General features: G+C 36.3%; 1 protein-coding gene and 1 pseudogene across 3 annotated transcripts in view; both read right to left on the reverse strand.

The window, feature by feature from the left end:
• Nucleotides 1-9: 9 nt before the first annotated feature.
• The window catches only part of ZUP1 (zinc finger containing ubiquitin peptidase 1), a 29,838-nt gene continuing 7,031 nt past the window's right edge, over nucleotides 10-22,816 (reverse strand). For all 3 annotated transcript variants that reach the window (XM_027848662.1, XM_027848661.1, XM_027848660.1), the window contains 7 exons: nucleotides 16,292-16,407; nucleotides 9,657-9,825; nucleotides 8,839-9,027; nucleotides 6,759-6,924; nucleotides 4,920-5,071; nucleotides 4,325-4,545; nucleotides 10-256 (listed from right to left, as the gene is read on the reverse strand). In XM_027848662.1, the coding sequence (XP_027704463.1) occupies nucleotides 209-256; nucleotides 4,325-4,545; nucleotides 4,920-5,071; nucleotides 6,759-6,924; nucleotides 8,839-9,027; nucleotides 9,657-9,825; nucleotides 16,292-16,407 (1,061 nt within the window). In that variant the 3' untranslated portion in view covers nucleotides 10-208. The remainder of the gene's footprint in view (nucleotides 257-4,324; nucleotides 4,546-4,919; nucleotides 5,072-6,758; nucleotides 6,925-8,838; nucleotides 9,028-9,656; nucleotides 9,826-16,291; nucleotides 16,408-22,816) is intronic.
• LOC114033081 lies at nucleotides 12,467-14,282 on the reverse strand (annotated as a pseudogene).

Genomic DNA, 22,816 nt, shown 5'->3' on the forward strand with positions numbered 1-22,816 from the left:
AATGCAACAGAGAGTTTATTAAGTCAATTATTAAATAATGAAAGAACTAGCAACAACAGCTAAAAACATCTAAATTACATTTTAGAAAATCTGTAAAAGTACTCTCAACAGCTGAGTGCTTAGTAAACACATACAGATTAGTAAGCTGCACGTATGAGTTATTTCTGAATTCAGGAAATGGCACAGGTCATCTAGGAATTGTAGTACTTCAAGGAATCCTCTCAGCTGTAAAGATTTGAGAAGCTTTCATCCGAGCCTTGAAAGAGAATTAAACACATTAGTTAAAAGGTAAGCAAAATTATTAGAACATGTATAATTTACAATATTACAATTAAAATTTGGGGCTTGTAGTTCATAAAGCTGCACCCCGAAAAGAAATAGCAAATCTTAAATTCTAGAAAGTAGCAGCAAACTCTCCCATAGTTCTCTCTCATAGTTATCTATCCCAGCAAAGTTATAGATCAGAACAAGAGTCTCCAAATGTTTTTGATCTTACACTCTTACCAGCAGCAAATATGAGCAGACTCCAATGGGTATATTTACTTGGAAACTTTGTACATGTTCTCCTCTACTGATAATTATGGACATGATAAAACTTACTGCAAAAGTAAAAATTAAAGTGATGAGATAAAAAGGAAATATTTGATCCTAGAGTCAATAGGGAACCACTGCAATGATACGGGAATGACTTAGATAGGAAAATCAATTTGGCAGCTCAGCAGAGAATGGAATGGAGCTGGAAAGACATGAGGCTTCAAGACCAAAAAAGGAAGCCACTGCAATAGTCCAAGTAAAGAAGATACTGGGGTTGGGAGAATCTAGGTGACACAAAGGATGGTGGTGCAGTAGACAGTAAATAGGGAAATTTAAAAGACAGATGGAATGCAGTTGGTGGTGGGATGGAGATCATTTAATGACATCTGGGTACCTGTAATCCAGATCACAATCCATTCCCACCTCCCCCCCCCCAAGGCAGTTGGGGTTAAGTGACTTGCCCAGGGTCACACAGTTAGTAAGTGTCAAGTGTTTGGTCTGAGGCTGGATTTGAACTCTGGTCCTCCTGACTTCAGGGCCAGTTCTCTATCCACTGTGCCACCTAGCTGCCCCCATTCCCACCTTCTTATCCTATGTGCTTCACTCTTATCTACCCAAAATGAAAGAGGGAAGACAGGGCTCTTTCTCACTGGTCACTACCCTGCAAGTGCAACAGTTTCTTCAAAGGGTACCTGACACAGCAAAAGTGTTAAGAGACTAAGAAACAGGGACAGAATTTTCCCAACGACATTTGATGCAGCTGCTATGGGTATTCATCAGTTTAGGTTATAAATGCCCTGGAGGGCCCACAGCAGGCTTAGAAGGGAGACATGGAGTTTGCAGAAGTGGGTGGGAGAGTGGTGGAGGATGAGAGTTGGCTGTGTTATAAATCCTAAAACTGGCTCTTGCAGCAAGGGTGTTTTCTCTGATTGGAGATGACTGGATTAGAGAATGTGGAAAGATCAGAATTTAGGGAGGAGTTGAATGAAATGGAGTGGAAAAAAGGCAAAATTGTCATATCTTGTGGAAGAAATTATTTTTTTTTAAAAGAGAAACAAGATGTTCTGCTTATCTACTTTAAAATGAGTATCACTGAGAAATTATAAAAAGGTTCAGAGAGACCTGGGAAACTTCCATTTCATTCTTCATCATTTATTAAAATCTTTAAAACTGTCTGTTCTTCTAGTTCTGCTTACTTCATGTTATATCATTTCATCTGTGTTTATGCATGTTTTTAAATTTATCTATTTCCTTATTTCTTACACATACAAGTATTCCATCACATTCAAATACCGCAACTTATTCAGCCATTCATCAATTTAGGGGCATCCCTTTAGTTTCCAGATTTTTTGCCAGCACAAAAAGAGCTACTATAAATTTAAAACCTTTTTCCATTTCTTTGATCTTATGGGGGTAGAGGCCTAGCAGTGGTATAGCTGAATCAAAGGGTAAGCAATGGTTAGTCATTTTTTGTACATGCAGTCAATCCTCAACATTCACATGTTTAACTTTTGTGACTTCAAGCATTCCCATGATTTTATTAGTAATCTCATTTTAACTTTTGCACTGTGAATTGTACAACTGTGTGCAACACTGTGGTTATGTGCAACAGAGAGAGAGAGGGAGGAAAAAAAAAAAAAAGATGTGATGCATGCAAGTTTTTGTAGCAACTGGTATCCTGCCTAGGCACCCTTTACTGGTCTTGTTCATCTTACCCTGTAAAGAGCAACCTGTGCATTTGTTGCATATTTTCACCGTTTGTCTTTAAAACTCAAGTTTTGTGATACAATTATGCCCCCAAAGCATAGAGCAGGTCCTTTGGACTCTAAACCCAAGTGTACAAAGTCAGTGGTGCAACTTAGTGAGAAAATAAAAGTGTTAGATAAACTTTGTACTGGCATGTCTACCTACAGCCACTGTCAGCTATGGGTTTGGTGTTTATAAACTGACAATTCATTATGTTTGCAAAATGGAGGAAAGTAAACAGTACAATGCCCTTACACTACCATATGACACACAACTCTCTAAGACTATAAGATGCACAGAAAGTGCTGACCTGTAGGGATAGAAGGAATTTCCTAACTGTGGAATTCCCTATATTAATGAAATCCAGTCCATATCCCTGTGCAATATGTACACTGAATATAAATGTTTATGAGAAATGAAAAATTCACCTATGTTATTACTGATAGTGTCTCAGACAACTCGGGAAAAATGAATATTTAATATTGTCACATATTGACAAAGAAAATTAAATGGGCAACTGCAAGATTACATAAGCAAAGCTCTGAGATAAACAAAGGCCTTTTATGACTGATGTTTTATTTATGGTAAGAAGCATGGTGACTATATATGTAAGAAATAAAGATACACCACAAATAACTGACTCAGCTATGGAAACAGAAGTTTAGCATACATGCCTATACCTCACTACCAAAAAAACTTCCTTCTGCCCTTAATATTCCTTCAGATACAGATCTCATGGTTCAAGTCCAGTAGTATTATTTCTAGTTCAAACAATATTGTCAGCAGCAAAAATTGTTTGAGAAGCACCCATTTTTGGTGCTATGCTTCCAAACCACAGGTTTCAAATATGAGGAAATAACTCTAAAATTCCACCACAACCCTAAGGCAATCTTCAACCCCAAATAGGATTTCAGTTGTTATTTACAAATTAATAACTGTGCAACTTACAAATTCCATTACTAGATTAATCTTTGGTTTCACTTGGCTAAAATCAGTAGTAGGGCTGAGCACTGAATATGTTTATATTGAGAAAAATTCTTTAACTCGTTAAGAAATACTAAGCTGAAGACTTTCTAAAAATTTTCATATATTATCTATCTGCTATCTTTATAACCCACATTGTGAATAAGTGTCAAAATGCCTAGCTATCACTATTATTAAATACGCCTATTTAACTGTACTCATAATTGTCAGCATTAGATTCTTTCCTATAAAATCTTAAGTGTCAGACTCTGTCTAGGTAATGGAGAAAAACACAAGGGCAGGTAAATAATGAATATAAATTTAAACATGCCTTCAAAATATTTAAGAAACACTCCATTAAGCTCCTACTTCCTAAAACACCTTTCCAGACAGGTATGAGAGATAGCCAATATGAAGCTATGTTATGTTTTATATCACATATATGTGTATACACACACACACACACACACACACATACACATTACATTATGTCCCTAAACAGGGAGTTTTTCCTTAAGAACAATGGTCTATGCTTTTTCTTCACAAGAAATGACATGTAGAGTAACGTGTTCATCCAAGGAGGAAAAAGTCTCCATTTAGGTTCATCTAATATGAAAACTATCACCTTAATAATCTATCACCTGAAGGATGAAGCAACACTTTGGGGGTTAAATGTACAGAGGTGTTGGATATTCAGATATTTCTGACAGCTTCCATGCGACTAAGTCAAGACATCAGGGATAATAACTTTTTGGGAAACATCAATGATCATTTTGCTCTTTCTCACTATTAAGTTATACTTCCTTATACATAAAATGTTTGTAGTCACCAAATACTTGATATGAGATTAAATTTAAAATGTGCAAGAAACTTTGAGGTCTTCAATAAATGCCATGAAAATCTAAAGATAGTAAAGTATTTCTTTTCCAGTAAGTGAATGAAAATACAAGCAAAAACTTTCTGATTACTCAGTTAATAAATGCAATTACATGCTGAGATCTTTTTTTTCCAGAAATTTTAAACTGCCAATAAGCTCAATCTCTTCTTTATGATAAAAAAAAATTTTTTTTCAGATACTTACAACTTTCTCTTCTGAAGAAAGTACACCCTCTACAGTTACTATCTGGTATTGCTTATGCTTTAAGTTTCCCACAAATCTCCAGAGCTGTTTGAGACTGGTGACCTCAACCTCTTGTTTTAATAGTTTTTGCATTTCCCGAGAAGGACAGCCTGGGTCAAATATTAGTAAACAGAGGGTTCTGTTCTTTCTCTCTTCAATTCCAATAATAGTTCGGCTGTGTCCTAACATGAAAATAAAATAACTGTTAACAAAGTTACTGAATATTTTATCCACGTGTTTTATGGTTTACATTACTTGCTCTAGCAAAATTAGACAATAAAGAATATGTGATATATAACTTATAGAACAACAACATTGCATTTTCTTTGTAGGACAATGGGATTCTTTTACTACTAATACGCTTCCCCTTGTTTTTGTTAGTCAATTATCTTTCGTTTTCCACCATGAGAATGGAGGTCTAGAAGACCTACTCAAAAAAGAAGTGGGACTAGTTGTAAACCGGCCCTGCCACCAAACATTTTGCACTGTAATGAAAATGTTACTTGATATGTCATCCTAGAAATACCAAACACAAAAATGTAAACTCAGTGCTAACCTTGATGCTGTAGATAGATGGGAGGTTTGGAGGAGCATACTACCTTTGGACCTCCTTCTCTGCCTGAAGAATAGTAATTCAATACCCATTCAAATAATCGAGGGTGTGTGCCCAAAGGCCCAGTAGACTTGTGAAAATCAATAATTCGACACCTATAGAAATTCAGTGAAAAAATGCTCAGAAAAGTATATGTTAAAATATATTTATATTCATGATTAGTAAATAGAAACAGAAAGTCCATAAATTAACTTTTATCTGCCTGTGTTTTCCCAAGAATAAAATAAGAATATTTTAATTTCCGTCAGAATAGAAGTTATTTATGTTGAACAAGTGGCTATTTGCAAAGTTGTCCATAACAACTCACATTTAAATAGCTCTTTAAGGTTTCCAAAGAACTTTCCCTACAAGATTGTGATATTGATGGTGCAATTATTATTATTCCCATTCTGCACATGGGAAAAGTGAGGTTCAGAAAGGGTGAGTGACTGTTCCATGGTCACATGTCTACCAAGTATCTGGGGCAGGATTTGACCTGTGTCTCATGAAAAAGGCTAGCACTCTTTCCATTACTTCACCTTAGACTCAATTACCCTCATTTTAAAATAGTAATAACAAATTAGAATAATACCCATATAATCTGCAGAAAGAGTATAAAAAAACAACAACACTGTTTCAGCTGAACTCTACAAATAATTTATGCATAGTCTGGGATACAGCTTAACTTCCAAGTTCTTCAAGTGTGAGGGTCAGAGGACAATGACAATTTTTATTCTCCCAATTTAGCTATTAATATCAGGCAAAAATGCTCATATTTGACTGCCAAACTGCTATAATTGTAACAAAAGGACATAAGTAATAATTAAGAGTTGTGAAATTATTGTAGGCCATGCCTAGAATCTGGCCTATGTTTTAACTAATATTCTCTCCACTTGAGAGGTCAAAGTATCAAGCTTGAAATAAAATTTTACTAGTAGTAGTATTAAAAATATCAATGCCTACATGCAAGCCCATCAACAACCATATCGTTATCATAAATTTAGACAAGACTCATACATAAACAAATCCTCTCTTCAAATTCTTCCTTAGAGAAAATAAAATCTAAAGATGTACCTAAAATCATTAACAGTGGGTAGGCATAAATAAACGTGATACAAAAGTGTGCATCTTATCAATTTATAACTTAAGTACTGACAATCTATTAACTAGTTACTAATCAGAGATTTTACCAATGAATGATCTTCCACAGAGATTGTTTAGAAGTGAGAAAAAAAATCATAGCAAAGTAAAGATTTTTTTTCTTTTGGGTTTGGAAATTTAATTGCTGGGAAAATGGTTGTCATTTTAGACAAATTCCATTTTTTAGTATTGTTCAAAATAATATAATTCAAGAAGCAAAGAGTTGCCATTTGAATGACTGAAAATAAACTCACATTCATAATCTCTTGTTGAAAGTACAAAACCAATGACAACACTGAGAGAAGCTGTTGTCTAAAAGATAATCAAATGAAAATATGCCTCTTTTTCCAAAATTATTTGTAAGCTTAGTTGTATGATACAGTGTATACTTAATATGTATAAACAGAAAGCTAAGGAAAAGACAACAAAAAATACAATCTGACAGTCCTTTAAATTGGCTAAATTTTAAAAGTTATGATCCTAAACGTGCTACAAAAGTGTGCATCTTATCAATTTATAACTTAAGATTATTTTCATATGTAATCTCAATGACAAAAATGATTTTAAAAATTAGTTGAATTACTAAAAAAGTAAGACATAAAAGCAATGAAACAGTAAAAGAAAAATAAGCAATTACAAGAGTTCCTGTTAACAGATACGTACTTTAGTCTGAGAGAGGTTAGCAGTGAATATATTTCACACGCTCCAATCCAGGCTCTTGTTCCTTGTAATCTGTTGTTAAGTTGAGAGGCACCCTGAGGATCAAACCCTTCTTTCCATGCATCTTCAATCATGGACTGAATTTTTGGAATGCAAGGAATTGACATATCTGAAATTATGTCAATAATGTACCACATATTATAAAACACAGAGACATTATGAATGGTTGAATTTTTAAAATATTCTATTTTGTTGCTTTTAAGTCACAAAGTAATAACATTTCAGTTAGGATGCATTAAGTGGTAAATTTTTCTTTTGTACAGTTATAAACCTCAAAACACAGAGTCTATTCCAATTCTGACAGCTTTCATGTCACTTCTTTTTCTATACACTAACATTTAAGCTCTGTAGGAAAAGCATATTCCAGTCGCTCTATATACATACTGTTCTATCTCCATTAATGCCAGACACCTCAATATATGAAGTATATAAAGCATATAATTTCTAAAATTTTTTTTTCCTTTTGTCTTAAAGACCAGCCTTAACCCCAAATCATTCTGGCTCTCCAAATCACTCTTGCTCTCACTGATTGGCCAATAATAGATTCCAGGCCAAGCCCTACTAGTGTTTGGGCCCAGACTGGCTCAGAATGAACGTAAATAGCAATTGTTTCTGTTTTGGCTAGAAACTCTGAGGGTCTTCCCCTTCCAGATATTTTTTTTTTTTAAAGGCCATTCCTTGCTTCATTTCTTAAGACTTAATCACTGAATAGGCTTTGCCTCAGTCAAACAGTTAAAGACCTTAGCTTGAAAAGGCCAAGGTGCCCCACTGCATCTCGGACCATTTCCAGTTGTCCTAATCTATATCTCGCCACTGGACCCAGATGGCTGAGGAGATGAAAGTGAGCCTGGTGACTCTACACAGTCCTCCTTCACTTGCATGTCATGACATCTCCTTCCAAATATGTCATGGTCCTCTTTGAGAACAAGGACAAACAGCAATATAAAGAAGCACTAAGTGCATGTTCTCACAGATAGCCTACTTTAGAATGCAGAATTGACTTAAGAAAGAAACAGACAAACTTAATGTCACCTTTTTTGTTTGTTTAGACATTGAAGCTCTTTACCTTAATTCCCAGTGAACTATAACTTTATAGATAATGGCCTTGAGTGTGGTGGAACGGACTCTTGGTCTTTGGGATTTCCAGATAAGAATAAGAAGATATACTTCACATATACTTGTGAAATTTCTGTAGCCACAACCACAGACCTCAACCAGGGCCACAACAACAGAACTAATACATTTACAAAGTAAGCCAATGGATTAGCCAAATTCTCCCTAACTCTTCCCTTTTTCTCTTCTGCATTCCACTCCTCCAACCAATTACAGTGTTCAAAGAACTCAAACCATAGATATGGGATCAGAAGCAACAGAAAACATATGTCTCTACTAATCACTGCACTAGAACCCCTTGGATGTGATAATACTTTGTGAAAAATCACTGACATATGTCACAGATGGCCCCTATTCTGCATATAAATAGGAAGTTGGGGAGTCGTTTTTGTGCTACTTTTTCCTCACAAACCGATTTAAGGACGTCAGCACTTTCATGCCACAGATGGGTGGTTTAGACTAGATCTAGAGACTCAAATTAAAAAAAAAAGTCTTCCCAAAAATGCTTGGAAGAAAACCTACTGCGTTCATGTTTGTCTTTAGCTTTTGATACTTTATCAGATGCCTTGGCTGACTACAAAAGTATCCATCGACAAATCTAGCTAGGATATATTAGGCTTATGCACTGCCTATCTTTCATTTCTATGATGTAGTCTCTGACTGCAAAAATCATTCATTTAGAAAGTATCTGCTGCTAAATGGAGAGGAAGGTGAATAGGAGAGCTTGATCACCTTTCCTTCCTGCCTCTTGCCCTTCCACCCTCCTGAAAACTCCAAAGTAAAAAAAGCTATTATAAATATTTGTACAGATATTTCTTTACTAAGCCACTAACTGCTTCCTAAATAATATAAACTTCACATATACTTGAGAAGATAATGGGTTCAGAAAAGCAAACAATATTTTACATACCTTTCAAGCAGTCCTTATAAGAATCATTTCGCAATAGAGATGAAAGTAGCATTTGGAAATTTCTGTAGCCACAACCCCAGCCTTTATCTCCTAAAGATGAATAAAAATGGTCTACTCCTGCGGACAGCCACACTCGCCTCACCTCTCTCGTGTCATTCTGATAATGCCTACAGAGAGCTTCAATTATTCCTGAAGTAGGAGAAAATAAGATGAAAAGGCTACATAATAGCATTCTAGAGCATAGTGATTTTTTTTAGAAAGAAGAAATCAAACCAAGAACAGGTACTGGCTGAATGCCTACTAAAGGCACAATACTTAAGTTACATACAAGTATAAGACATTAACTACATATTTTAGATACTACAAACAATGAATAACGTTAGGTAGATAACACACAGACAATTAGAATTCAGCTCCAAAATAAATAGTATTCTCAAGGTTCCAAATGTATAAATGGAGAAATTTAAAGTACTGGCTAATCCAATTACCACTCACATAATTACTTTTTAAAAAGCCTTTACTATAATATGAAAGCCTCTTCCTCTTTACAACAGCATAAAAGGTTATTTTCCTTTGTGCTGTCAATTAAGGCAATAAAATATTTACAGAAGTGCCACCAGCATAATTTCAAAAAGCAAATACACTTCACACAATCTTATTACTTAACAAAAATTGTGTAAGTATAGGTACCAATCTAAGCAGACCTACCTAAAAATTTTTAAAGTCCATCAAACAAGAGGATAATTGAGTAACATTTTCATGGTGCTCTAAAAAAAAATCTCCCTATTAATCTTTTGAAATAGGACTTAAATACCTACCAGAAGTCCTTGTTTTGCCATCATCTATGCCAAAAGCTAATGATTCCAGCATGTCAGCTTTTCTTTTATGAAACTCAATAGGCTGCATCCTTCCTCTCCGTACTTCAATTTCCATATTTCTCAGTTGCTGCTGTTTATAGCCTCCAGAATTATCTAAACCATATTGTTTCTGTTGGAAATAAAAATGTATAACTTAATTATTTGGTCCATCTAGGTCAACATAGGTGGAAAGTAGGTGGATTAGACAAATAAAAATCCTAACTCTGTTATTACCAATGTGACCACAGGCAAATCATTTAGCCTCTCTGGGCTGTACTGTGTAATCTATAAAACAAGAGGGACAAACAAGATTACTTCTAAGGTCCCTTCCAGGTCAAAATTTATGATCCCACAAACGATAATGCAGTATTATTTAACCTATTTGGCAATGTACTATTTAAATAGTGTTATAAAAGGCAGCGTAGCATAGTTGAAAGAGAATAGATTTCAGAACCCCTGAAGACTTGGGTTCAAGTTCTGACTTAGCCTTATTTTACATGTGACTGTGGATAAGGCACTTTAACCTCTCAGTGCCTTCTGGCAATGTTCTAAGACTAAGTTTCAAAGCAGCTGCCAACATGACTTTATAAAATAAGTTTGCTCACCAGATGTTCTCTAAAGCAATAAAATCATAGGTTCAGAGAAAAAAGGGAAAAAACTAAATAATAATAATAACTTAAATTTATATAACATTTGAAAATTTAGAAAACACTGCCCCCAATGACCTTGTGAAGTAGGTATTGCAAGTATTATGATTTGAACTCTACTTCTACCACTTAAGAACTATATGACCTTGGCCAAGTCACTTAACTTTTTCTAGGCCTCAATTTCCTCAGATGTAAAATGAGGGGACCGAACTGAATGACCCTTAAAGTCGCTTCAAGCTCTAAATCTATGATCCTATGGTGCTATTTTACAGATGAAAAAACCAAAACTCAGGGCAATAAAAAGATCTCCCAGGGTCACAAAGCTATTGTGGGAGATGGGCTTAAAGCCCAGGTTTCCTGGCTTTAAGTTGGACTGATTTCACTTCAACTGATTATACATTTATTAAACGCCTATTCTGTGCTGGGCACTGTACTCAGTGCTAGGAAAATAAGGACAAAAATGCCTTCATAAACATAAATTGTATCAGGGAAAACAATATGTACATACACAGACAAGTAAATACAAGCCATATCAATGTAAGTACAAAGTAATTGGTAGGGGGAGAGCACCAACAACTGGGCAAAAGGTCTTATCAACGAGGTGGCATTTGAGCTGACCCCTGAGGAAGAGTGAGGGATATAGAGGCAAAGATGAGGGAGAACATTCAAGGAATGGAGGATAGCCTGTACAAAGGCATGAAGGAAGGAGTTAGAAAGTTATATATGGGGAAAAACCAGCCTGACTGGAATGTAGAGTACGTGAGGAGTCAGTCAGCAAGCATTTATAAGTACTATTATGTGCCAGGTATGTGTGCTGAGCAAGTATTGTGAAATTAGTCTAAAACAAGGCCTCAAACCTGGGGTCGATGAAACTTGTTTTTTTTTTTTATTAATTTATTTTGAATTATCAACAATCACTTCCATAAACTTCCGAGCTTCAAATTTTTTTCCCTCTTCCTCCCCACCTCCCTCCCCAAGACGGCGTGCGATCTGATATAGGCTATACATATACATTCCTATTAAACATATTTTCACATTAGTCATGTTGTAAGTAAGAATTAGAGCCAATAGGAGGAACCACCAGAAAGAGGAAACAAAACACAACAGAAGAAAAAAAATAGTAAATAGGATGCTTCAATCTGCATTCAAACTCCATAGTTCTTTCTTTATGGACAGCATTTTCCATCATGAGGCCTTTGGAGATGTCTTAGATCCTTGTATTGCTGAGAAAAGTTAAGTCTATCAATATTAGTCATCACATGACATGGCTCTTACTGTGTATAACTTTCTCCTGGTTCTGCTCACTTCACTCAGCATCAGTCCATACAAGTCTTTCCAAGTTTTTATGAAGTCTGCCTGCTCATCATTTCTTATAGCACAATAGTATTTCCTTACATTTATACCCCACAACTTGTTCAGCCATTCCCCAATTGATGGGCATCCTCTCAATTTCTAATTCTTTGCCACCACAAAAAAAGCTGCTACAAATATTTTTGTACATGTGGGTCCTTTTCCCATTTTTATAATCCAAGTCTTGACCAGCAGTCATTCCCACCTACCCCTATACATAATTAATACCAGTTTTCAATTAACAGGCTATCCCTTTAATGATCAGATTATTTCAATCACTTTTAATTAGTTCTCCATAGAGGATTAACTCAACCTAAATAGATATGGGAAGTCATTTGATTAATACTTTGAAAACAAGGTACAAATGAGTGTTCAATTAATAGATCAACCTTTTAATGACCAGGCAATTCAATCATTATTAGTTCTCCACAAAGAACCCTACCAACCCAAACAGATATGGGAAACCACTTCATTAATGTTTTGAAAACAGGGCAATCCCTGAAGATGATGAACTGGATTTGCTGAAAACCTATAAAATAGGGGCTAGTTATTCCTATCTTTATTACTTTGTATCCCTGATTTCCCCACTCCCAATTTGCCTGGGAATCCAGGCCATCAGTAACTATTTTAGCCATAGTACTAATAACCAAGGACCCTAGGTCCCCCAGAAATGTCCAGCTGGGCTTTCTCTCCATGACACATAAATCTCATCAAGTAGACGATTAAAGTTACAACACTCAGCCACATCCTCAAGAACTTTTCCTATGTGGGGGAAAAGCTTCACATAGTATGAGATTTGGTTTTACTCAAGCCTCTTCCTTTCCAAGACAGAAAACACAAAACTAAGGAATGGAATGGAATGGTTTTTTCCTATTAAGATGAAAACAATGAAACTCAGAACTGGATCACTTGGCCCTTTCACTTCTTATCTCCTTCCAGTTCAAAATGCTTACGCTTCTTAATGACAAGCATCCTCTTAGACCTGCAGTTGGGTTCTACACATTCAAGCCTCTATACAATCTTTTTTTGTGATCTTTGCCTTTTTCCAGAAAATTGGTTTTGTTTGACCACCATAGCCATTTTGCTTCCGATCATATCACCTTTTTCCCTGCGAGTACATGGAATCCTTGCCTTTCTTGTACTGCGCCACTTTGTGAGGCTGGTGCTTGCCACACTTTTTGCAGAAAGTTTTGCGGGTTTTAGGAATGTTTACCAAAGGGCAGCGCTACGCTTCCAACTGGGCTTCTCTGATGTCCAGGCTGCTGGGATCCCTCAGCCCACCTGAAGAAGATGACTGGCTTTGAAGGATGACAGTGCAAGGCTCGTTAGTCTTATTTTTGAAGGTGTTATTTTCTTCAGTATTTTTTTGGGTCTCCTTTAACAAGCTGTTGACTCATTTTTCAGTATTTTCTTGTACCACTCTCATTTCTCTTCTCAGTTTTTCCTCTACTTCTCTTACTTGCTTCTCAAAATCCTTTTTGAGCTTTTCCATGGCCTGGGACCAATTCATATTTTTCTTGGAGGTTTTGGTTGTAGGAGCTTTGACTGTTTGTTGTCTTCTTCTGGTTGTATGTTTTGATCTCCTTTGTCACCAAAGTAAGACTCTATGGTCTGACTTTTTTTGTGCTGTTTGCTCATGTTCCCAGTCAATTATTTGACTATTAAACTGCTAAGGTAGGGGTCTGCTTCCAGTGTGGAGAATGTACTGTCCCAAGCTTCAGGGGTTTTTGTGCAGCTGTTTTCAGAGATACTTCTAGGGACCTATACATTTTCAGTTCTTCTAAGTTGGTATGATCAAAGGTGAGGTGTTTACTTCTTTCCTGGCCTGTGCTCTGGTCTATGAATGACCACAAGCACTCTTTTCTGCCTTGGAACTGTGAGGACGATTCCCTTTCCACTGCCACTACAAGCCCCACCATGCCAGCGCTCCTCCTCACCCCAGGACTGCCACCCAGGACTTCGACTCAGATCCAAGCACAGGCAAAGCAAGAGAATCCTACCTCAGCACCAGCAAAGAGATCCCTGCAATCCCCCTCTGATCAGCTGCTCAATCCCCCCTCCATTTGTGGGCCCAGAGCTCAGGAAGCAGCTGCCGCCCCAGGGCTGCGCCAGGACTGGGGCCTGACCAAGCTTCTCTCACTGTGGGCACAGACTTTTCCTACTGACCTTCTAAGTTGTCTTTGGCATTTGTGGGTTGAGAAGTCTGGAAATTGCCACAGCTCCCCTTGATTCAGTCCCCTGAGGTCTGCTCCAGGTTCAGTGAGGCCAGGTCTTTGCCTGCGTGGTCTCCGCTGAACTGTGCTCCTCTCCCAGCCCAGTGCAACAGACCTTTCCAATCAACCATCCAGGTTGTCTTGGTCTGGAAATTTGTTTCACTCTGTCTTTTTGTGGGTTCTGCTACTCTAGAATTTGTTTAGTGTCATTTTTCATAGGTATTTGGAGGGGTTTGGGGGAGAGCTTAAGCAAGTCACTTTTACTCCATCATCTTGGCTCTGCCTCTCCATTGAAATTTTGATGATGCAATATTGTGTCATATAACCATAGGGTATTGTAAACAAGTCACTACATGCATATGTTCCTGCTGATGCATGCTAGACTTCCCAACAACGCGCAACACACTCGCCTGCCAACATTTGCTTGTTAAGACCTGTTGGTCGACTTGACTGCTAATTAATTATAACTTGCATTTTGTGTGTTTATTTGGAAAATAATATAATCACTCCAATTTTAACACTGTTACACAACAGATGAAACTGGTTTTTCAAAATTCTGTTCTCTTCTTTGTTTATGCTTCCACCGCCCTCTCATTTTCATACAACTCCTCCCAGTTGCACCTGAGGCTACTACTGCCCCCCCCATTGTTTGCCCCCCAGGGGGCAGTATCACCCACTTTGGGAACCTGTGAAATACAATGACCATATGCAGGCTTTGATTTCTAAGTCTACAGTAGGGAAGTCTTGTATCTTTGGTAACAAGGAAAAATTAGCCAGGAAAAATGAGTCTATGTCATATGATCACAGATTAAGAGCCACTACATTACATTTAAATTTAAGGCTGTCTAAATCAGTAGTTGTCAAAGTATGATGTGGGGATCCCCAAAACCCTTTAAGGAGGGGTCTTTGAAGTCAAAAGCATTTTCATGGTAATACCAAAATCTTATTTTTATAACTCACATAAACAAAAACTTGTTGGAGTCCTCAGTAATTATGTAAGACTATAAAAGAATCCTGAGACCAAAAAGTTTGAGAACTGCTTATGTAGATCAACTTTCCTCATTTTATAGATGAGGAAACTGAGGCTCAGCCTATATCTGTAACAGTATTGTTTACTATTTACTATTTTTTAATTACAAAAAGTATTACAGTTACATTTTGCTTTCGTAAGGTTTTTGAGGAATGTATTTAGAATCTAGCTACCACTTAACACCATTCCATGGCAAAATGTGTTCCAATTTCCAAACAATCAATATATTTGAAACCCTTTTGTAAGTTGGCAACTTCCTATGTTGATAAAAGTCACATACTTATATAAGGTAAGGAAGACAAGGGAATAACTAACTTTTCTATTTCTATATACTAGCAGTCAATTATTTTGCAAATGAGGAAATCAAAAGAGAAATAGTTTTTTCAAACTAACACACAGTTGAGATTCTTTAAATGTCTTATAAGCATTACTGGCACAGACTATACAGCAACTTTTGAAAAATTCACATTGAAATAAGCAGTTAAAATTAATATCCCTTCCAATTTCATCTTCGTCTTCATGCAAAAATATTTTCCACGAGAAATGTTCCTTAATAAAACTTTAATAATTCAAGGGAAAACCCCACCCCAACAACTAGCTATCAGGAAATCTGCATTTTTGTGTTGGTTCTGCCACCAATTAAAATCTTTTTTTTTTTACTTTCTTCTAAAAATTTTATTGTTTATTATTTTAACATTCTTTTTTTTATTTTGAGTTCCAAATTCTCTCCCTCCCTTCCATCCCTCCCCTACCCACTGAAAAGGTGAGCAATATGATATCAATTATACATGTGAAATCATGCAAAACATATTTTCATAATAGCCATATTGCAAAAAAAAGCAAAAAATAAAGTGAGAAAATTATACTTCAATTTGCACTGAGTTCATTAGATCTCTCTGTGGAGGTAGATTGTTTTTTTTTCATCATGAGTCCTTTGGAATGGACTTGGATCATTGTATTGATCAAAGTGGCCAAGTCTTGTTGATAATCATTACAACATAGCTGTTTCTGTGCACAATGATCTCCTGATTCTTCTCTCATTTCATTTTGTTGATATAGGTCTTGCCATGTTTTTCTGAAATCACCCCTGCCCTTGTCATTTCTTATAGCACAATAGTACTCCATCACAATCATATGCCATAGCTTGTTCTGCCATTCCCCAATGGATCACCAATTAAAATCTTGAGAAAGACATGCAACCTCTTTGCGTCTTTTTCTACAATTGCCCTACCATGTAAAGTGGCTGTGAACTTAAAGGGGCACTACAGGTGAAAGTACTTTGAAGAAGTTAAAAACATTCAAATTTTAAAAGATACAAATTTAAAAAAAATCCAAATACATGCATTTTCTCCATACCTGTAATTTTTGGAATTCTTCTATTTCTTGTCTTGACCCCTCAGACATCCTCTGTCCGTCGTCTTCTTGCTGGAGCTGACGAGCCAATTCCAGGTCATTAGAACCTTTATTCACCCCTGGGAATATGGTTTCAGAAGGGCCAATGATAAAATTATTAGCATAATATATAATAAAATGTCTATCTTTGACAGTTAATTATGAGATTTTATTTTTACCTAATTTTTAGTTTTCAACATTCACTTCCATAAAATTTTGAGTTCAAATTTTCTCCCCCGCCCCCTCCCCCAAGACAGTGTGCAATCTGACACAGGCTATACACATACATTCATATTAAACATATTTTCACATTAGTCATGTTGTAAAGAATTAGAACCAATGGGAGAAACCACAAGAAAGGAAAAACAAACAAACAAAAAAAGAGAGCAAATTGTATGTTTCGATCTGCATTCAAACTCCATAGTTCCTCTGCACGTGGATAGCATTTTCCCATCTCGAGTCTTTTGGGGTTGTCTTAGATCTTTGCATTGTTGAGAAGAGCTAAGTCTATCAAAGTTAGTTATCGCACAGTATTGCTGTTACTGTGTACAATGTTCTCCTGGTTCTGTTCACTTAGCATCAGATCATGTAAATCTTTCCTGGTTTTTCTGAAGTCTGCCTGCTCATCATTTCTTATAGCACAATAGTATTTCACTGCATTCATATACCACAACTTGTTCATCCATTCCCCAATTGATGGGCATCCCCTCAATTTCCAAATCTTTGCCACCACAAAAAGAGCTGCTATAAATATTTTTGTACATGTGGGTCCTTGTCCCATTTTTAGGATCTCTTTGGGATACAGACCTAGAAGTGGTATTGCTGGGTCAAAGGGTATACACAGTTTTATAGCCATTTGAGCAAAGTCCCAAATTGTTCTCCAGAATGGTTGGATCAGTGCATAACTCCATTGACAATGCATTAGTGTTCCAATTTTCCCACATCTTCTCCAACATTTACCATTTTTTGTTTTGTTTTGTCATATTAGCCAATCTGATAGGTGTGACATGGTACCTGAGAGTTGTTTTGATTTGCATTTCTCTAATCAATAGTGATCTAGAGCATTTTTTCATATGACTATAGATAATTTTAATTTCTAAATTTGAAAACTGCCTGTTCATATCCTTTGACCATTTATCAATTGGGGAATGACTTGCATTCTTATAAATTTGATTCAGTTCTCTATATATTTTAGAAATGAGGCCTTTATCAGAGACACTGGTTGTAAAAATTGTTTCCCAGCTTTCTGCTTCCCTTTTAATCTTGGTTGCATTGGCTTTATTTGTGCAAAAACTTTTCAGTTTAATGTAATCAAAATTATCAATTTTGCATTTCATAGTGTTCTCTATCTCTTGTTTAATCATAAATTCTTCCATTCTCCATAAATTTGACAGGTAAACTATTCCTTGCTCTACTATCAGCCTTTATATCTAAATTGTGTAACCATTTTGATTTTATCTCGGTACATGGTGTAAGATATTGGTCGATGCCTAGTTTCTGCCATACTGTTTTCCAGTTTTCCCAGAAGTTTTTGTAAAATAGTGAGTTCTTATCCCAGCAGCTGGACTGTTTGGGTTTATCAAACAATAGATTATTATAGTCATTGACTACTGTGTCTTGTGTACCTAACCTATTCCTCTGATCCATCACTCTATTTCTTAGCCAGTACCAAGTAGTTTTCATGACTGCTGCTTTATAATACAATTTAAGATCTGGTATAGCTAGGCCACCTTCTCTTGCATTTCCTTTCACTGACTCCCTTGATATTCTGGTCTTTTTGTTTTTCCAGATGAATTTTGTTATTATTTTTTCTAGCTCTATAAAATATTTTTTGGTAGTTTGATTGGTATGGCACTGAATAAATTAACTTAGGTAGAATTGTCATTTTTACTATATTAGCTCAGCCTACCCATGAGCAATTGATATTTTTCCAATTATTTAGATCCGACTTCATGTGCATGAAAAGAGTTTTCTGTAATTGTGTTTATATAGCTCCTGGGTTTGTCTTAGAAGGCAGATTTTTTTTTTAAGATTTTATTTTTAAAAATAGGGTAGAATTATGTTACAATTTTATTTTAAGTAAAATAGTTTTGAATGGAACATTGAGCTCCAAAACATCCCTCCAAAATGATACGGTGTTCTCCATGTATGGAAATATAGTAAGATTTTCTTACATAAGCTGATAATCCTTATATTAGAACTGAAAGCCACCTGGTATACAGGCTAGATACAAATTAAGTGCTTTTAATCATTTTTCAGCAGTCTAGTAAAGCCTATGGAACCATTCTCAGAATAATGCTTTCAAATGCATAAAAAACAAAGGATTACAAAGGAAACTGACTGAAATATATTTTTCAAAAAAAAATGTTTTGGGAGCAGCTAGGTGGCGCAGTGGATAGAGCACCGGCCCTGAAGTCAGGAGGACCTGAGTTCAAATCCGGCTTCAGACCAAACACTTGACACTTACTAGCTGTGTGACCCTGGGCAAGTCACTTAACCCCAATTGCCTTAAAAATTTTTTTTTTTTTAAAAACAAGTTTACAGAAAGCAGGTTAAGAACTGCTACTGGTTTAGACCAACGCTATTTACTGTATCTCAAGATAAGTTTCAAATGGATACAAGAGAGATATAAAAGCCTTATATCTAAATTAGAGAAACAAGAAACTACCTTTTGAACATACATGGGAAAGCGTTCATGGCCAAACAAGGGATGGAGAGGATTGTAGAAGACCAAACTAACAATTTTGATTAAATAAAATTAAAAAGTTTTTTTTTAATAAAAAAGTCAAAGTTTTAAACAAAGTAAAATTTTAAACAAAAAAGTCAATAAATATTTTAGTGTCTACTATGTGCCAAGTACTGTGCTTAGTGCTAGGAATACCAAAAAAGGCAAAAGACAGTCCCTGTCCTCAATGATCTTAGAGTCTGGAGAGACAACATGCAAACGACCCAGTACAAATAAGCTATATACAGAATAAAGAGGAAGTAATCAACAGAGGGAAGGTACTAGAATGAAGAGAGATTGAGAAAGGCTCCTTGTAGAAGGTAGGATTTTAGCTGGGGTTTGAAAGAAGCCAGGGAAGCCCAGAGTTGGAAATGAGAAGGAAATGAGAGCATTCCATGCAAGAGGGACAGTAGGTAAAAATGCTGGAGTCAGGAGATGGAGAACTCTCATTTGCAGAACAGCAAAGGAGGCCAGTTTCAAGGTATCAAAGAATATTGAAGGTTGAGGTGGGTGGGGGTGAGCACAGGGGTGGGTGATGCAAGGTGTACAAAGACTAGCAAGGTGGAGGTCAGGGTAGGGCTAGGTTATGAAGGGCTTTGAATGCCAAATAAGGTTTTATATTTGATCCTGGGAGTGATAGTGAGCCACTGGAGTTTACTGAGTAGAAGGTATGACACATTCAGACCTTTCCTTCAGGAAAATCTTGTTGATGGCTGAGTGGAAGATGGACTGGGGTAGAGATCTGAGGAAAGCAAACTAACTGGCAAGTTACTGCAGTAGTCCAGTAGTCTAAGAGTTAGGAGATGAAGGCCTGCACCAGGGTGGTGGCAATAACAGAGGAGAAAAGAGGGCACATTTGAGAGTTGATTCAAAGGTAAAATTGACAGGCCTTGGGAACAGATTGGATATGCCACGTGAGAGATAGTGAGTCAAAGATTCCGCAAGCTGAGGGGACTGGGAGGATAGTGGTGCCTACTGTAATGATAGAGAAGTTTGTAAGAGGGAAAGGATTTGCAAGGAAAGATTATGATTTCAGTTTTGGACATGTTGAGTTTACTGTCACTTACAAGACATCCAGTTCTAGATGTCTAATAGGCAGCTGGAGATATGAGACTAGAGGTTAGCAGAATAGTTTGGGATGGATATGTAGATTTGAGATAATTGAATCCATAAGAGTTGATGAAATCACCAAGTAAAATAGGAGTGAGGGAGAAAATGGCCCAGGACAGATATCTGTGATATAATGACAATGCATAAAATGCAGCTAAGATCAGAAGACAGTTAATGGGGGGAAAAAAATCACTGCAGCAAGTTTCTTTGATAAAGATTTCATTTCCAAGATACAAAAGGAATTGATTCAAGTTTGTAAGAAAAAGAGTCATTCTCTAATAGATAAATGGACAAAGTATATGACCAGGAAGTTTTCAAAAGAAAAAAAATTCAAGCAGTAATTACCCATATGAAAAAGTCCTCCATATCACTAATAATTAGAGAAATGCAAATTAAAGGAACTCTGAGGTTTCAGCCTCATGCCCATCATCAGATTGTCAAAACTGACAAAAGGAAAAATACAAATATTGGAGGGGCTGCAGGAAAGTTAGCACATTCATGCACTGTTGGTGGAACTGTGAATCTGTCTAAAGAGGTGGGGGGCCTTAAGGCCACATGTGGCCTTTTAGGTATTTAAGTGCAGCCTTTTGACTAAATCCAAATTTTACACTTTATCTGATAAATCCAATCACATGCAAGGTTCTTATTGTGAGATTTGTGTTTTACTTATTTTGGATTGATTTTTTATGCCTTTCCTCCTTTGATTCAATACCTTGTCCCTGCCATTAGTTTTGCTTACCCTACTCTGATGCTAATGTATTTCAACAGGCTCCCCCACCTCTTCACCCCACAACAGCTTACCTTTCTTATCTATATTTCCTTGAATTTACTTATACTATAGAATTTCTTTTTCTATTTATGTCTTTCCACTATTGTTTGACCTCTCCCTTTCCCAATATAAATAAATGTGTAAGTCAAAAGAATTCTGCTTTCCAATTTTGTAGCTTAAGCAAATTATTTTGGGATATCTTTTTCTAAGAAGTTTTCATTTTATATGATCATAGAGGCCAATAAGACAAAGAAACTGTGGCAAAGAGTTATTAAATATCTGAAGTGGGATTTGAATCTAGGTTTGACTCCAAATCCAAGGCTCTATCTGCTATACCATGCTATCTTTTCCAAATCACCTTCACAAGTCCTTTTCCTTCTGTTTATATTCTTCTACTCCTTTTCCCCACATTCATTAGAGTAGAAGCACCTTTGCCATAAGACTCCATCATGACTTCCAGAGGGGGTTAGTTACAAAACTTATGATTTCAGTTTCCACTTTACTGCACAAAGCAAGAAATTTCACAAGGATCACAAGAGATAGAAGGAAATTTAGAGAAACCTAAGTCTAATCCCTTCCTTTAAAGATGAAGAAACTGAGAGCCAGAGAGGTGTCCAAGATGATATAGTGAGGATGTAACAAAACTGAATCTGCTAAGCTCAAGACCAAAACATGGGACTCCCACTACAGCAAAGCTACTTTAAAAGGTCCAAGCTAAGCAAAGTTTATCAAAATAAAAACTAAATGACAAAAGCACAACAGAGCAGTAAGTAAACAAACTCCATATAAAACATGAGCTAAATCAGTAAAATGCCAAGTGGTTGTCAACCCAAACCTAAGTACTTTCCAGTCCTTGTCTTATCAACTGCTACAATGTATACAACTGATACTGAGCCTACCCATTGTTCTACATTGTGGCTATTTGTGTATATTCTCTAATTAAACTGTAAACTCAAAAGTAGGGACAGCTTCTCATTACTTCCAAGGTTCCACAGTTTAGCACAACATCTTACCTACAGTAGGTCCTGAGGAAAATTAAGGAAGCAGATATATCTAATTTAATTGAAATTATTTAATAGAATGACAATCTCAGACTTTGTTTTTAAACAGAAGAAATTATACCAAAGCTTTGAAAATTATTTTAAGGGGCAACAGATAACATTTACCCATCTAGACTTTCCTTGCATATTTTTAAAAAGTAGGTCAACTAATCATCTTCTTTAGTGCAGTTCTAACAGGTGATACTAGAAAACAATGTTCTTTCCAAGTCTAAGCCAATATATATTTAACTGATAATATCTGAATTAGCCCAGAAAACAATAAAGATGGCACCAAACTAAGTTCCCCCAAGAGCCTAGCTTCTCACTTTATCTGAAATTATTAGACTTTCAACCTTCAGGAAAGCTCAGTGGGGTCTCTGAATTAGTACTACTACTGAAAACAGATAGCCAGTAGAGAAAGAAGAAAAACCAGTCACTCTAACTCAGCAGTTCTCAAAGTATAGTTCACAGACCTCCTCAGAGTCCCCAAGACCCTTTCAGGAGGTTTACAAGCTCAAAATTATTTTCATAATAATTAAACATGAAGACATTATTTGCCTATTCAAATACCCTTCCTTCTTCCAAGTACATATCTGTGTGAGGCTAGACTTTCTTCATCCAAAATAACATATCTCAACAGATTAAATGAAAAAGTAGTTAAGATTCTAGCTATCTTTTAAGCAAGACATCAAAAAGAGATTTGTAAATACACACAACTCTTCTCACTATTTTCTTTCTTTCTTCCAGTAGTAGATTGTTATTTATAGTTAGTGTCAAGTACCTGAATGGTGGCAATGGGATTGGAGCAAAGGGCATAGATTCAAGATGGAGTATGGAGGTAAAAT

This window comes from Vombatus ursinus, unplaced genomic scaffold (genome assembly GCF_900497805.2).
Source record: "Vombatus ursinus unplaced genomic scaffold, bare-nosed wombat genome assembly UNPS02006779.1, whole genome shotgun sequence".
Classification (NCBI taxonomy): domain Eukaryota; kingdom Metazoa; phylum Chordata; class Mammalia; order Diprotodontia; family Vombatidae; genus Vombatus; species Vombatus ursinus.